General features: G+C 47.8%; 2 protein-coding genes across 5 annotated transcripts in view; both read left to right on the top strand.

The window, feature by feature from the left end:
* The window catches only part of LOC116352992 (far upstream element-binding protein 2), an 18,305-nt gene extending 13,826 nt beyond the window's left edge, over positions 1–4,479 (top strand). For all 4 annotated transcript variants that reach the window (XM_031811017.1, XM_031811016.1, XM_031811015.1 and 1 more), the window contains 6 exons: positions 1–258; positions 368–483; positions 1,505–1,599; positions 1,804–2,013; positions 2,460–2,632; positions 3,349–4,479. The exon at positions 1–258 is cut by the window's left edge and continues 48 nt beyond it. In XM_031811017.1, the coding sequence (XP_031666877.1) occupies positions 1–258; positions 368–483; positions 1,505–1,599; positions 1,804–2,013; positions 2,460–2,632; positions 3,349–3,357 (861 nt within the window). In that variant the 3' untranslated portion in view covers positions 3,358–4,479. The remainder of the gene's footprint in view (positions 259–367; positions 484–1,504; positions 1,600–1,803; positions 2,014–2,459; positions 2,633–3,348) is intronic.
* Positions 4,480–4,596: 117 nt separating this feature from the next.
* Positions 4,597–17,500, top strand: part of LOC109882931 (DDB1- and CUL4-associated factor 15) — a 29,194-nt gene continuing 16,290 nt past the window's right edge. The window contains 9 exon segments of the mRNA XM_031811057.1: positions 4,597–4,845; positions 5,722–5,819; positions 9,248–9,386; positions 10,542–10,648; positions 11,107–11,249; positions 16,385–16,546; positions 16,729–16,731; positions 16,838–17,033; positions 17,237–17,329. Of these exon segments, the coding sequence (XP_031666917.1) occupies positions 4,753–4,845; positions 5,722–5,819; positions 9,248–9,386; positions 10,542–10,648; positions 11,107–11,249; positions 16,385–16,546; positions 16,729–16,731; positions 16,838–17,033; positions 17,237–17,329 (1,034 nt within the window). The 5' untranslated portion in view covers positions 4,597–4,752.

Raw genomic sequence — 17,500 nt, 5'->3', positions numbered from 1 at the left:
GGCAGGGGGCGAGGCCAGGGCAACTGGGGCGGTCCTCCGGGAGGTGAGGTAACCTTCTCTATCCCCGCCCACAAATGCGGCCTGGTGATTGGTCGGGGTGGCGAGAACGTCAAGGCCATCAACCAGCAGACGGGGGCTTTCGTGGAGATCTCGCGTCAGCCGCCGCCCAACGGGGACCCCAACTTCAAACTGTTCATCATCAGGGGGTCCCCTCAACAGATAGATCACGCCAAGCAGCTCATAGAGGACAAGATCGAGGTACGGGAGGACGGACGCGTGTCGACACACACTTAAACACCCAGTGTATCATTTAATAGTCCCACGTGACCTGTAAATGGAATGAATGGTTTCCTCTCTGCTCCTCTAGGCTCCTCTGTGTCCTCTAGGGGGAGGTCCTGGGGGACCTGGTCCAGCTGGTCCAATGGGCCCCTACAACCCCAACCCTTACAACCCAGGGCCTGGTGGCCCCGGAGGACCCCCGCAGTAAGTACACCAACCATGCACCCCTACAACCCCAACCTTGATAATGCAGAGCCCCCCCACACACACACACACAGTAGAGACAGCACCTACTGGACATAAAGGCTAGGTGCTACAGCACCTACTGGACATAAAGGCTAGGTGCTACAGCACCTACTGGACATAAAGGCTAGGTGCTACAGCACCTACTGGACATAAAGGCTAGGTGCTACAGCACCTACTGGACATAAAGGCTAGGTGCTACAGCACCTACTGGACATAAAGGCTAGGTGCTACAGCACCTACTGGACATAAAGGCTAGGTGCTACAGCACCTACTGGACATAAAGGCTAGGTGCTATAGCAACTACTGGACATAAAGGCTAGGTGCTATAGCAACTACTGGACATAAAGGCTAGGTGCTATAGCAACTACTGGACATAAAGGCTAGGTGCTATAGCAACTACTGGACATAAAGGCTAGGTGCTATAGCAACTACTGGACATAAAGGCTAGGTGCTATAGCACCTACTGGACATAAAGGCTAGGTGCTATAGCACCTACTGGACATAAAGGCTAGGTGCTATAGCAACTACTGGACATAAAGGCTAGGTGCTATAGTACCTGCTGGACATAAAGGCTAGTGCTACAGCACCTACTGGACATAAAGGCTAGGTGCTATAGCACCTACTGGACATAAAGGCTAGGTGCTACAGCAACTACTGGACATAAAGGCTAGGTGCTAGTTTGCATCGCTACAGTTTGTTATACATCCATGCACATAAAAGAAGGGGTCTATTGTTCGTGCGGTGAGCCGCTCTGATCCCCCTGTGCTGTTGAGGGATTTTTATGGCTCAAAATGTTTGATTTATTTCACCATTTGTCTGTCATGTCCATTGTATGTTATTTACATTTCTACCTCTGAATAAAACAAGGCCACATGTTAGTTAAAGCCAATGGGTGTCATGTGTTTTGGTGTGTTTGTGATGTGTTGTAAGACTTAGAAAGATATGAAGTGTTTTATTGTTCTCCTCTCTCTCTCTCCAGTGGCGGCCCCCCAGGTGGTCATGGTTATGGGGCCCCTCAGGGCTGGGGAAACACCTTCCAGCAGTGGCAGGCCCCTGGAGGGCCACACGACCCCAGTGAGTAGACACGGCTTCATATACACTGGTCTGGAACTCCATCAGGCACTTTCCCTCCTGGTCAATACATTTTTCCCTGGCCTGTCCTCAACGCTCTTTCCTCTTACCTTCTCGTTTCCTCTCCTCACTTTTACCTTCTCGTTTCCTCTCCTCACTTTTACCTTCTCCTCCCTTTCAACCCTCTTTCTCTAATCTTCCCCCCAGACAAGGCAGCAGCAGACCCCAATGCAGCGTGGGCAGCCTACTATGCGCAGTACTACCAGCAGCAGCCAGGTGGCGCCATGCCGGGCCAGGCCCCCAACGCCCCAGCAGCCGCACCAGTCCAGGCAGACCCCTCCCAGGCAGCCCAGACCCCTGGAGGTCAGCCAGACTACACCAAGGCCTGGGAGGAGTATTACAAGAAGATGGGCATGGGTAAGATCATCACCATGGTTATGATCATCGCCATGGTTATATTGACTTTACAATGACATGTCCTATAGTGCAATAATCACTAACAATGTATCACTAGAAACAAAACACAGAAGAAATAATAGTGGATACAGTTAGTAAAAATAAACCTCTAGATAATCACAGCTGAGCTCTGGCGAAACGGCGGCCATCTTGATCCAGAAGACATGCTGTAGGACTGTCCAGTCTCCAGACATGTCAGGAGAGCCTGTGTGTCACTAGAAAAGGACTGAAAGGCCTTCACTGTATAGAGTCCTTCTACAAGCCACCTTTTTAATGGACACTTTTCATCCAGAAGATGTCCTCAGATTTATTTCTATACAGCAGAATTGTGATCAACAAATACTATTTTCTTGTCCAAGTTCTTGATCTTAAAATCTGATCCGCTTTCCCTCCCTGTCTCTCCTCAGCCCAGCCCGGTGGAGGTGCTGCAGCAGCGCCGGCTGCAGCCGTGGCCGGGGGAGGAGCCGGCGGACAGCAGGACTACAGTGCAGCCTGGGCTGAGTACTACAGGCAGCAGGCGGCCTTCTACGGCCCTGGAGGGGCTCCGGGACAGGCTGCCACCCCACAGCAAGGACAACAGGTAACACACACACCACTCAGCAAGCACAACAGGTAACACACACACACACACACACACCACTCAGCAAGCACAACAGGTAACACACACACACACACACACCACTCAGCAAGCACAACAGGTAACACACACACACACACACCACTCAGCAAGCACAACAGGTAACACACACACACACACCACTCAGCAAGCACAACTGGTAACACACACACACACCACTCAGCAAGCACAACAGGTAACACACACACACACCACTCAGCAAGCACAACAGGTAACACACACACACACACCACTCAGCAAGCACAACAGGTAACACACACACACACACACACCACTCAGCAAGCACAACAGGTAACACACACACACACACACCACTCAGCAAGCACAACAGGTAACACACACACACACACACACACACACACCACTCAGCAAGCACAACAGGTAACACACACACACACACACACACACACACACACACCACTCAGCAAGCACAACAGGTAACACACACACACACACACACACCACTCAGCAAGCACAACAGGTAACACACACACACACCACTCAGCAAGCACAACAGGTAACACACACACACACACACACACACCACTCAGCAAGCACAACAGGTAACACACACACCCCACTCAGCCAGGACAACAGGTAACACATTACATAGAAATCTGGGAACACTGGACAGTTACTTTAACCTCTCTCTCTCCCAGGCCCAGTGAACCAAATCCAGCCAGTCTCCAGCCTGTCAGACGTGGACCGGGAGGACTGTCTCTACACTGCAGCCACATCCCATCCAGCTCTCTGGACTTTTTAAATGTTTTCTTCTGGGTTTAAGTCATTCAAAAAATGTCTGGTTTTGATGGAAGCAAAACCTTAATTCCCTCCCTCAAATACACTCCCAGTACCCCTTCTTCTCTTCCCCTAAAAATTACCCTTTTCTTTTTTACAAAAACCGAAAAATAACAAATTCTACCTTTTTTTTTTTTTTTTTTTGCTGATGAGATGATTGAACAACTTGGTAGGGTTGTTTTTCCTTTATGTTCCCCTGTCCTCACCCTTCACCCCAACCCCTACTATCTGCCTGTCCTCACCCTTCACCCCAACCCCTACTATCTGCCTGTCCTCACCCTGCATCCCAACTAGTGTCTGCCTGTCCTCACCCTGTACCCCAACTAGTGTCTGAGGAGGGGAAGAGAAGAAGAGGGGAAGATGGTAAAGAGCTCCTACTCATTGGCCTCGCTAATACCCATCTGTAAAATACATGGACTCGCACTTCTGTCATTTGTTTGTTTTTCCTGAGGAATAAACGTCTAGCAGTACTTTGGAGTATAACTATTACTAATATTCAGCATCAGTTTGTAAAAACGAGTTGTTTTTTTGCAAGCAAAAGGATATTTTTTTGCTTTTTAGGCTTTTATTTTCATTTTTAATTAACGTCTAGTTCAGTTAAAACATTCCCTGTGTTGATGAAGTAGCAGCATTTTTCCCCTCCCCCCACCCACTTATAATTTTACTTAGTTCATATTTTTCAGTAACTAAAGGGTGGGCCTGGGTTTGTGTGTGTCTGTGCGACTGACTGTGTGTACAAGCCCCTGTTTCTATGGATGCTTGCTACAGTGTGTGCCTGCTTGTTATGTTGGTTGTTTTGGCACAGTTTGTGTCCCCGAGGCCCCCGTCCCCTTGCTGACTTCAGATCAGGTTGCTGCATCATCAGATGGGATGCCTTTTATTTTTCCTCGTGTTCCAAGAAGTCGTGTTATGTTTGTATGCCGTTTTTTTTTTTTTTTTTACTTTTTACTGCTTGTTTTTAAACTTCACAATAATAAATAAGTATTGAGATACTTGGTGGATTGAATGTTTTTGTTGCACATAGTTTAAAATTCAAGTCAGAGGTAAGACTAAAGTATTCGTTTCAACAATATCACTACAAACTTAATTTGTGACAAAAACAATCATATTGTTCACCCTATAACCAATCACATGCTGGGAGATTTGTTTTAGTTTTTGATTTACGTTCATGGATGCCAATCGGACTGCTCCCACCATAATCGAGAACCAATGGGAAGGCCATGGGTCGGAAGGTAGGCGGGGCTTAGTGAACACTACGGCGGAAAATGGCGCCCAGCTCGAAATCAGAAAAGGACGGTAACAAACAAACGCAGAGAAAACACAAAGAACATGTCGTCAAGCTTCTGAACCGTGGAAAGGTATGCAACAAACTAGACGAGAATGGCACAAGCATGGCTTTGACGAAGAATGTGTAGTCGCAGGGTCAATGTCTCGATAGTGCCAGACCCTGCGGATGCTAGCTAGTTAACGCGTTTTTAAGCACCAACGTTAGCTAGCAGGCTGACTCGTTAACAAGCCACCTTTGGCCAAAACCTAGCTACAATCTATGATAACTAAGTTAACAGGCTGGTTGCTATATTGTGTGAGGAAATGTTGCTAGCTAGTTAACCGTCTATCCCAAGCCACTTAGCTAGCTAACGTTTGTTGAACCGAGCAGTAAGCCAGCTAGCGCACGTTAACTGTTTATTTCGCATACACTAACGCAACAAGCTAACGCGCCTATTTACTAGTTTTGCATTTGTAGTCGCCGCTTGCTATTTCAGATCACTATGCACGGCATGATTCCTCTGTTGCAATGTTTTTCAATTAGGGTCTTGGACTGCTGGCCTTCTGTTTCAGCTAACGTTAAAGGTGATGCTGATCAGCGAGTTAAACCAGGTGTTAATGTTGATTTAGAACAAAACCATGCAGTGTGCACCCTAGAGACCTGGATGACAGAACACTGTTGGGTGGTTGTGTAGGTAGAGTGGTTAAGACTGGTTTCCTGGACTCCTACCAAGCCTCATCCGAGTGCTGTACGTATCAAGCATCTCAGGGTAGGTGCTGATCTGAGGTCCCTCCTGTCCAAGTAATCTTACCCATAATCTGAAAGGCAAAACGGATTCTAAATCCGCTCGACTACTCTGAGATGGTTATACATACGACCCCCTGGACTAACAAGCTGTTTCAATGGAGGTTATTTATTGGGTACGTTGACCACTTTCCACTAACTTTCCACGTCCTCTCTCCTATAGTTGTCTGGCCAGTATTCTCAGCGCTTGTTCAGGAAACTACCACCGCGCGTCTGTGTTCCCCTGAAGAACATAGTCAGCGAGGAGTTCCTCAGAGCAGGGTGAGTGTTTTGAAAGAGTGTCTTTCTACAATGTAGAAAATAGTGAAAATGACAACAATAAACTTGAGTGAGTAGATGTGTAACTTTACACAGGTACTATGTGTATGTATATACAGTACCAGTCACAAGTTAGGTTTTCATTTGTACTGTTTTCTACATTGTAGAATAACAGTGAAGACATCAAAACTATGAAATAACACATGGAATCATATAGTAACTAAAAAAACAAATTTTTGAGATTCTTCAAAGTAGCCACCCTTTGCTTGGTGACAGCTTTGCACACTCTTGGCATTCTCTCAACCAGCAACAGCCTCGAAGGAGTTCCCACTTATGCTGAGCACTTGTTTGGATGCTTTTCCTTCGCTCTGCCATCCAACTCATCCCAAACCATCTCAATTGGGTTGAGGTTGGGTGATTGTGGAGGCCAGGTCATCTGATGCAGCACGCTATCACTTTCCTTCTTGGTCTAATAGCCCTAACACATCTTAAAGGTGTGTTTTGGGTCATTGTTGTGTTGAAAAACAAATGATAGTCCCACTAAGTGCAAACCAGATGGCATATCTCTGCAGAATGCTGTGGTAGCCCTGCTAGTTAAGTGTGCCTTGACTTCTAAATAAATCACAGACGGTGTCACCAGCAAAGCACCATCACAACACCACCTCTGTTTCACGGTGGGAACCACACATATGGAGATCATCCGTTCACCTACTCTGGTTACAACCGCTGTGTCTTTGTAATACGCAAACATCTCAAATTTGGACTCATCAGACCAAAGGACAGATTTCCACTGGTCTAATGTCCATTACTCGTGTTTCTTGGCCCAAGCAAGTCTCATCTTCTTATTGGTGTCCTTTAGTATTGGTTTATTTGCAGCAATTCAACCATGAAGGCTTGATTCACAGTCTCCTCTGAACAGTTGATGTTGAGATGTCTGTTACTTGAACTCTGTGAAGCATTTATTTGGGCAGCAATTTCTGAGGCTGTTAACTCAATTGAACTTATCCTCTGCAGCAGAGGGAACTCAGGTCCTTTCCTGTGGCGGTCCTCATGAGAGATAGTTAACTCTAATGAACTTATCCTCTGCAGCAGAGGGAACTCAGGTCCTTCCTTTCCTGTGGCGGTCCTCATGAGAGATAGTTAACTCTAATGAACTTATCCTCTGCAGCAGAGGGAACTCATGTCCTTTCCTGTGGCGGTCCTCATGAGAGATAATTAACTCTAATGAACTTATCCTCTGCAGCAGAGGGAACTCAGGTCCTTTCCTGTGGCGGTCCTCATGAGAGATAGTTAACTCTAATGAACTTATCCTCTGCAGCAGAGGGAACTCAGGTCCTTCCTTTCCTGTGGCGGTCCTCGTGAGAGCCAGTTTCATCATAGTGCTTCATGGTTTTTGCGACTGCACATGAAGAAACTTTAAAAGTTCTTGACATTTTCCAGATTGACTGACCTTCATGTCTTAAAGGAATGATGGGATTGTCATTTGTCTCTGCTTATTTGAGCTGTTCTTGCCAAAATATGGACTTGTTCTTTTCCCAAATAGGGTTATGTTCTGTATATCACCCCTACCTTGTCACAACACAACTGATTGGATCAAACACTTTAAGAAGGAAAGAAATTCCACAAAATAACTTAACAAGGCACACCTGTTAATTGAAGCTGGTTGAGAGAATGCCAAGTGTGCAAAGCTGTCACCAAGGCAAAGGGTGGCTACTTTGAAGAATCTCAAATATAAAATATATTTTGATTGATGTTGATCACTTTTTTGGGGGTTTACTACATGATTCCATATGTGTTATTTCATAGTTTTGATGTCTTCACTATAATTCCACAATAAAATAAAGAAAAACCCTGGAATGAATAGGTGTCTAAACCTTTGACTGTTACTGTGTGTGTATGTATATATACACTACAGTCCAAACCTTTGGGGTCACTTATACATTTCTGCCTAGAAGGCCAGCATCCCGGAGTCTCCTCTTCACTGTTGACGTTGAGACGGGTGTTTTGTGGGTGCTATTTAATGAAGCTGCCAGTTGAGGACTTGTGAGGTGTCTGTTGCTCAAACTAGACAGTCTAATGTACTTGACCTCTTGCTCAGTTGTGCACCGGGGCCTCCCACTCCTCTTTCTATTCTGGTTAGACCAGTTTGCGATCATTACTGGCTGAATCCAAGGCTTGACCTAACAGAATGCTGCGACCGAAGTGAGAAGAGACAACCAATTTGCTAGTTACAGCATCAGCGGGCGCTCTGGGGAGAGTGGAGAGTGCAATGGCAGTTTGCCGGTTAACTTACAGTGAAGAGGTAACGCTAGGTGAGAAGCCTGACCACGGAGACTGGGGTGAAGAGGTAACGTTAGGTGAGAAGCCTTACCACGGAGACGGGGGTGAAGAGGTAACGTCAGGTGAGAAGCCTGACTACGGAGACGGGGGTGAAGAGGTAACGTCAGGTGAGAAGCCTGACCACGGAGATGGGGGTGAAGAGGTAACGTCAGGTGAGAAGCCTGACCACGGAGACGGGGGTGAAGAGGTAACGTCAGGTGAGAAGCCTGACCACGGAGACGGGGGTGAAGAGGTAACGTCAGGTGAGAAGCCTGACTACGGAGACGGGGGTGAAGAGGTAACGTCAGGTGAGAAGCCTGACCACGGAGACGGGGGTGAAGAGGTAACGTCAGGTGAGAAGCCTGACCACGGAGACGGGGGTGAAGAGGTAACGTTAGGTGAGAAGCCTGACCACGGAGATAGGGGTGGTTAGGTGAGAAGCCTGACCACGGAGACGGGGGTGAAGAGGGGAGAAGCCTGACCACGGAGACGGGGGTGAAGAGGTAACGTCAGGTGAGAAGCCTGACCACGGAGACGGGGGTGAAGAGGTAACGTCAGGTGGGAAGCCTGACCACTGAGACGGGGGTGAAGAGGGGAGAAGCTTGACCACGGAGACGGGGGTGAAGAGGTGAGAAGCCTGACCACGGAGACGGGGGTGAATAGGTGAGAAGCCTGACCCCGGAGACGGGGGTGAAGAGGGGAGAAGCCTGACCACGGAGACGGGGGTGAAGAGGTGAGAAGCCTGACCACGGAGACGGGGGTGAAGAGGTAACGTTAGGTGAGAAGCCTGATCACAGAGACGGGGGTGAAGAGGTGAGAAGCCTGACCACGGAAGACGGTGATGAAGAGGTGATGAAGCGTACTTCATGAACTGTAACCCGAAAAAACAACTGTCATTGGTAATGTTTGAGGTGAGGGAGAAGGTGGAACAACTATTGTTATCATTGTTAAGTATCTTGCTAGCTGGATGGAATTCTCCGTTAGCGAACCAGAGAAATGTTGAGCAACATTGAGCCAACTGAACTAGTCAATTAAATCATCTCCACACACACCTTGTGTCCCCACTCTCACACCCCTCCCTCTCTCACACCCCTCCCTCTCTCTTGTTCCAGACACATCTTCCTGGGGTTCACTAAGTGTGGTCGTTACGTGCTGTCCTACACCAGTGACTGTGGAGAGGACGATGACTTCTCCTTCTACACCTATCACCTCTACTGGTGGGAGTTCAACCTACACAGCAGACTCAAACAGGTAGGTTGGACCGACTGGGAACCATCTCCAGTGCCGTCCGTGTGGCCTGAAGGGATGTGGGCCTGTAGAGCAGACCTACTACAGTACATGGACTGACTGGAAGTGGTCTCCAGTCCTTATAGCAGTAATGAGGTGGATGATGTGTTGCTGATTGGCCTGTCAACAGTTACACCAGCTACAATGGTGAGGAGATGGAGATGATTTCATCTCTTTCATCATTCTGTTGTCCCATTGTGCCCTTTATTAAACTTATCATCTCTTAATCTCTCTTCTCTCTCTCCAACCACCTCCTCTCCACCCACCTCCTCTCCACCCACCTCCTCTCCATCCATCCACCTCCTCTCCATCCACCTCCTCTCTCTCCATCCACCTCCTCTCTCTCCATCCACCCACCTCCTCTCCACCCACCTCCTCTCCACCCACCTCCTCTCCACCCACCTCCTCTCCATCCACCTCTCCATCCACCTCTCCATCCACCTCTCCATCCACCTCTCCATCCACCTCTCCATCCACCTCCTCTCTCTCCATCCACCTCCTCTCTCTCCATCCACCTCCTCTCTCTCCATCCACCTCCTCTCTCTCCATCCACCTCCTCTCTCTCCATCCACCTCCTCTCTCTCCATCCACCTCCTCTCTCTCCATCCACCTCCTCTCTCTCCATCCATCCACCTCCTCTCTCTCCATCCACCCACCTCCTCTCTCTCCATCCACCCAACTCCTCTCTCTCTATCTCCTCTCCATCCACCTCCTCTCCATCCATCCACCTCCTCTCTCTCCATCCACCTCCTCTCCATCCATCCACCTCCTCTCCATCTATCTCCTCTCCATCCATCCACCTCCTCTCCATCCACCCACCACCTCTCCATCTATCTCTTCTCCATCTATCTCCTCTCCATCCATCCACCTCCTCTCTCTCCATCCACCTCCTCTCTCTCCACCCACCTCCTCTCTCTCCACCCACCCACCCACCTCCTCTCTCTCCACCCACCTCCTCTCTCTCCACCCACCTCCTCTCTCTCCACCCACCTCCTCTCTCTCCACCCACCTCCTCTCTCTCCACCCACCTCCTCTCTCTCCACCCAACTCCTCTCTCTCCACCCAACTCCTCTCTCTCCACCCACCCACCCAACTCCTCTCTCTCTCCATCTCCCTCAGGTGCACCATGTGCGTCTGTTTACAGGTGAGGACATCTACAGTGATCTCTACCTGACAGTGTGTGAGTGGCCCAACGACCACTCCAAGATCGTCATCTTTGGCTTCAAGTAAGACATCAAGCCAGTGTACATTTGGTCTTTGTAGAGATGATGCCTGTGATCAGATCAGTGACTGGACATTTCTGCATGTTCTCTCTTTCTCTCCCTCCCTCATCTCTCTTTTCCCTCCAACACCCCTACACTCTACCCACCCTCCCCCATACTCTTTCTCTCCCTCCCTCATCTCTTTTCCTTTCAACATCCCTACACTCTACCCACCCTCCCCCATACTCTCTCTCTCCCTCCCTCCCTCATCTCTCTTTTCCCTCCAACACCCCTACACTCTACCCACCCTCCCCCATACTCTCTCTCTCCCTCCCTTATCTCTCTTTCCCTCCAACACCCCTACACTCTACCCACCCTCCCCCATACTCTCTCTCTCCCTCCCTTATCTCTCTTTCCCTCCAACAACCCTACACTCTACCCACCCTCCCCCATACTCTTCTCTCTCCCCCTCTCTGTGTCAGTACTCGTAGCTCCAGCTCAGTGTTGATGAATCTGATGATGAGTGATGAGAACAACAGAGATATCTACATCACCATCGCCTCCATGCCTCCTCTCAGACCCTGCTCTCAATGCTGCCCTCCAAATACCTCTACCATACGCACAGGTACACACACACACATACATACATACATACATACATACATACATACATACATACATACATACATACACACAGGTACACATACATACATACATACACACACGCATACATACATACATACACACACGCATACATACATACATACATACATACACACACGCATACATACATACATACATACATACATACATACACACATACATACATACATACATACATACATACACACATACATACATACACACATACATACATACATACATACATACATACATACATACATACATACACACATACATACATACATACATACATACATATAGACACACATACATACATATAGACACACACTGTAACGGTTTTGACTTGAGGTTATTATTTATAGGGGTGCCAGGTAGGTTGTGCCTACCAGAGAAAACATTGGTTTCTCCTTTTGGTTTGGGAGGGAATGAGTCCCATCTGGTCCGTCAAGTCTACACCAATACAAAGGACTTATGTGAAAGTCAGGATGGAAATAAACTTTTCAGAAACCCTTAAAACATTAGAAAGAACTTCAAAAACAACTATATTATTTTGCGTGGGTTGTATTAGCAACACCAATGATTACACACACACACATAATAATATCACAATGAGTTCTGGTTCCTCCAGAAATGTCCTGTACCTCGGGCCTAAAAGAGTCCAGCCCGGTAAGGGAGTTCAGGGAACTCAAGTGACTTCTGTCACGCAATGTTTGTCCGTTCATTCAGTGTAGCGTAAACCCAGTATTAATCATACAATCAATATAACAATTGTTTTACCACAGAACTTTAAAGCGTATCAACTCTTACTAAGTCCTCAACTACAACTAACTACATAAATCATCACCGTAAACATGACATCAAAACAAACGAAATGCTGTATACAAAAAGGTTGCAGTCAGTCAGTCAGACAATCTGCCAACAGATCTCCAGCGGAGAAAGGCCACGAAGAACAGAGAGGTGTAAGTCCACGGACGCAAAGAATGGATCCTGGGTAAACTCTTATTAGGCTACAAAACAAACCGGATAGAGAAGCTTCGGAACTGAGGGTTGAACACATCCTCATTCACGTCTCCATCACAAAACTCCACTTTTGCGCAGCTGATGCTGGCTATTTAATGGGGAATTAAAGGGAAAGCACCCTATTGGAAGGAGAAGCACTGAGACGGTTCAGAAACATTCAGGGCCGTCATAACACACATACACACTCTCAGACCCTGCTCTCAGTGCTGTCCAACACCTCTACCATACCACAGGTATACATACACACTCTCAGACCCTGCTCTCAGTGCTGTCCAACACCTCTACCATACCACAGGTACACATACACACTCTCAGACCCTGCTCTCAGTGCTGTCCAACACCTCTACCATACCACAGGTATACATACACACTCTCAGACCCTGCTCTCAGTGCTGTCCAACACCTCTACCATACCACAGGTATACATACACACTCTCAGACCCTGCTCTCAGTGCTGTCCAACACCTCTACCATACCACAGGTACACATACACACTCTCAGACCCTGCTCTCAGTGCTGTCCAACACCTCTACCATACCACAGGTATACATACACACTCTCAGACCCTGCTCTCAGTGCTGTCCAACACCTCTACCATACCACAGGTACACATACACACTCTCAGACCCTGCTCTCAGTGCTGTCCAACACCTCTACCATACCACAGGTACACATACACACTCTCAGACCCTGCTCTCAGTGCTGTCCAACACCTCTACCATACCACAGGTACACATACACACTCTCAGACCCTGCTCTCAGTGCTGTCCAACACCTCTACCATACCACAGGTACACATACACACTCTCAGACCCTGCTCTCAGTGCTGTCCAACACCTCTACCATACCACAGGTACACATACACACTCTCAGACCCTGCTCTCAGTGCTGTCCAACACCTCTACCATACCACAGGTACACATACACACTCTCAGACCCTGCTCTCAGTGCTGTCCAATACCTCTACCATACCACAGGTATACATACACACTCTCAGACCCTGCTCTCAGTGCTGTCCAACACCTCTACCATACCACAGGTATACATACACACTCTCAGACCCTGCTCTCAGTGCTGTCCAACACCTCTACCATACCACAGGTACACATACACACTCTCAGACCCTGCTCTCAGTGCTGTCCAACACCTCTACCATACCACAGGTACACATACACACTCTCAGACCCTGCTCTCAGTGCTGTCCAACACCTCTACCATACCACAGGTATACATACACACTCTCAGACCCTGCTCTCAGTGCTGTCCAACACCTCTACCATACCACAGGTATACATACACACTCTCAGACCCTGCTCTCAGTGCTGTCCAACACCTCTACCATACCACAGGTATACATACACACTCTCAGACCCTGCTCTCAGTGCTGTCCAACACCTCTACCATACCACAGGTATACATACATACATACACACGTTTCTTCTCTAGCTATCAAACACACAGACAAACCTAATGGTGGCCTAACAAACACTATTAAACCGTTTTCTGTCCCTCTTTAAAACATTTTCTCAAACATTTTCTGTCTGGAACATGGTTACAGTCTCTCTCTGTCTAGGTATTGTAGAGTGTCTGGAACATGGCTATATGTTGAACAGTCTCTCTAGGTAGTGGAGAGTGTCTGGAACATGGCTATATGTTGAACAGTCTCTCTCTCTCTCTCTCTCTCTCTAGGTAGTGGAGAGTGTCTGGAACATGGTTATATGTTGAACAGTCTCTCTCTCTAGGTAGTGGAGAGTGTCTGGAACATGGCTATATGTTGAACAGTCTCTCTCTCTAGGTAGTGGAGAGTGTCTGGAACATGGCTATATGTTGAACAGTCTCTCTCTCTAGGTAGTGGAGAGTGTCTGGAACATGGCTATATGTTGAACAGTCTCTCTCTCTAGGTAGTGGAGAGTGTCTGGAACATGGCTATATGTTGAACAGTCTCTCTAGGTAGTGGAGAGTGTCTGGAACATGGCTATATGTTGAACAGTCTCTCTAGGTAGTGGAGAGTGTCTGGAACATGGCTATATGTTGAACAGTCTCTCTAGGTAGTGGAGAGTGTCTGGAACATGGCTATATGTTGAACAGTCTCTCTAGGTAGTGGAGAGTGTCTGGAACATGGTTATATGTTGAACAGTCTCTCTAGGTAGTGGAGAGTGTCTGGAACATGGCTATATGTTGAACAGTCTCTCTAGGTAGTGGAGAGTGTCTGGAACATGGCTATATGTTGAACAGTCTCTCTAGGTAGTGGAGAGTGTCTGGAACATGGCTATATGTTGAACAGTCTCTCTAGGTAGTGGAGAGTGTCTGGAACATGGCTATATGTTGAACAGTCTCTCTAGGTTTTGGAGAGTGTCTGGAACATGGTTATATGTTGAACAGTCTCTCTCTCTCTCTAGGTAGTGGAGAGTGTCTGGAACATGGCTATATGTTGAACAGTCTCTCTGTCTAGGTAGTGGAGAGTGTCTGGAACATGGTTATATGTTGAACAGTCTCTCTCTCTCTAGGTAGTGGAGAGTGTCTGGAACATGGTTATATGTTGAACAGTCTCTCTAGGTAGTGGAGAGTGTCTGGAACATGGTTATATGTTGAACAGTCTCTCTCTCTCTCTAGGTAGTGGAGAGTGTCTGGAACATGGCTATATGTTAAAAGTCTCTCTCTCTAGGTAGTGGAGAGTGTCTGGAACATGGCTATATGTTGAACAGTCTCTCTCTAGGTAGTGGAGAGTGTCTGGAACATGGTTATATGTTGAACAGTCTCTCTAGGTAGTGGAGAGTGTCTGGAACATGGCTATATGTTGAACAGTCTCTCTAGGTAGTGGAGAGTGTCTGGAACATGGCTATATGTTGAACAGTCTCTCTAGGTAGTGGAGAGTGTCTGGAACATGGTTATATGTTGAACAGTCTCTCTCTCTCTCTCTCTCTAGGTAGTGGAGAGTGTCTAGAACATGGCTATATGTTGAACAGTCTCTCTCTCTCTCTAGGTAGTGGAGAGTGTCTGGAACATGGTTATATGTTGAACAGTCTCTCTCTCTCTCTAGGTAGTGGAGAGTGTCTGGAACATGGTTATATGTTGAACAGTCTCTCTCTCTAGGTAGTGGAGAGTGTCTGGAACATGGCTATATGTTGAACAGTCTCTCTCTAGGTAGTGGAGAGTGTCTGGAACATGGTTATATGTTGAACAGTCTCTCTAGGTAGTGGAGAGTGTCTGGAACATGGCTATATGTTGAACAGTCTCTCTAGGTAGTGGAGAGTGTCTGGAACATGGCTATATGTTGAACAGTCTCTCTAGGTAGTGGAGAGTGTCTGGAACATGGTTATATGTTGAACAGTCTCTCTCTCTCTCTCTCTAGGTAGTGGAGAGTGTCTAGAACATGGCTATATGTTGAACAGTCTCTCTCTCTCTCTAGGTAGTGGAGAGTGTCTGGAACATGGTTATATGTTGAACAGTCTCTCTCTCTCTCTAGGTAGTGGAGAGTGTCTGGAACATGGTTATATGTTGAACAGTCTCTCTCTCTAGGTAGTGGAGAGTGTCTGGAACATGGCTATATGTTGAACAGTCTCTCTAGGTAGTGGAGAGTGTCTGGAACATGGTTATATGTTGAACAGTCTCTCTCTCTAGGTAGTTGTTGAGTGTCTGGAACATGGCTATATGTTGAACAGTCTCTCTAGGTAGTGGAGAGTGTCTGGAACATGGCTATATGTTGAACAGTCTCTCTAGGTAGTGGAGAGTGTCTGGAACATGGCTATATGTTGAACAGTCTCTCTAGGTAGTGGAGAGTGTCTGGAACATGGCTATATGTTGAACAGTCTCTCTAGGTAGTGGAGAGTGTCTGGAACATGGCTATATGTTGAACAGTCTCTCTCTCTAGGTAGTGGACAGTGTCTGGAACATGGTTATATGTTGAACAGTCTTTCTCTCTAGGTAGTGGACAGTGTCTGGAACATGGCTATATGTTGAACAGTCTCTCTCTCTCTAGGTAGTGGAGAGTGTCTGGAACATGGCTATATGTTGAACAGTCTCTCTCTCTCTAGGTAGTGGAGAGTGTCTGGAACATGGTTATATGTTGAACAGTCTCTCTCTCTCTCTCTCTAGGTAGTGGAGAGTGTCTGGAACATGGCTATATGTTGAACAGTCGGTACCAGGTGGTCTATCCCTTCCCCACCTTCCAGCCTGCCTTCCAGCTGAAGAAAGACCAGGTGATCTTCCTCAACACCTCCTATTCCCTGGTGGCCTGCTCTGTGTCCCTCTGTCCAGGTAGAGACAACGCAAAACACACACTGAACACACACTTCATCTTTCTGGTTCAGTTTAATTTCTCTCTACCCCTTCTCTCTTTCTGTCTCGTTCATTTTCCCTCTCTTCTTTCTCCTGTGTGATGATATGATTATCTCCCGTCCCCTGTGGGATATGACTAAGTCTCGTCTCCTGTGTTGTAGCAGGTGAGCAGGGTCATTCCTCTCAGATCCTGTCAGAAAGAGAGCCACAGCCCCCACCTTAGAACATCAAACCACCTCCATCGCCCTCTTCATCCTCTTCCTCATCAAGGGTCTCCCGACAACCGCCTGCTAACCGCCAAACCAAGCCCAGCCCCTCTTTCCCCTAGCCATAGCCACACAGCGGGCCGCCCGGGCGGAGAGTTCGCCGCCGACCTCTTCAGACGTGCCCAGGGAGGAGGGAGAGAAAACGAGGGAGGGGAAAGGAGAGGGAAACCGGAGGGAAGCGAAGTAGGAGAGAGACCGTCGTGACTGAGAGAGAAGGGGTGAGCGTGGAGAGGGCAGTGAACAGAGGGAAGACGCACAGACTGAGCGCACCACAGACTTCCACTTCAGCTGGGAACCAAAGCTTGTTGCGACCTTTGCAGGGAGGACTCTATTCAGTGTAGCGCGGTGATGTCTCCTGCCTCCTCCTCCTCTTCCTCCAACCCCCACTCCTCATTCTACTCAGGAAGCATGGCTGCAGCGAGCCGGGATATGTCAACTACACCCGCTTGCAGTACCGCATGCCACAGCCGGGGGCCGCCAGAGCAGGATGCAGGAGGTGAGACACACTGTAGAAGTTTTCAACATGTAACGCACAATGTGCTTGGTCATGTAAAATAGGAAGCTGAAACTGGCCTCCCTTTATTTTGTCTGCCTCTATCTCTCTCTCTATCCCCCTCTTCTCTTCTTCCACGCCCCTCTCTCTCTCCTTCCCCCCCTCTCTCTCTCT

The sequence above is a fragment of the Oncorhynchus kisutch genome, unplaced genomic scaffold, assembly GCF_002021735.2.
Source record: "Oncorhynchus kisutch isolate 150728-3 unplaced genomic scaffold, Okis_V2 Okis01b-Okis20b_hom, whole genome shotgun sequence".
NCBI lineage: Eukaryota > Metazoa > Chordata > Actinopteri > Salmoniformes > Salmonidae > Oncorhynchus > Oncorhynchus kisutch.
This window is presented reverse-complemented; position numbering and strand designations above follow the sequence as displayed.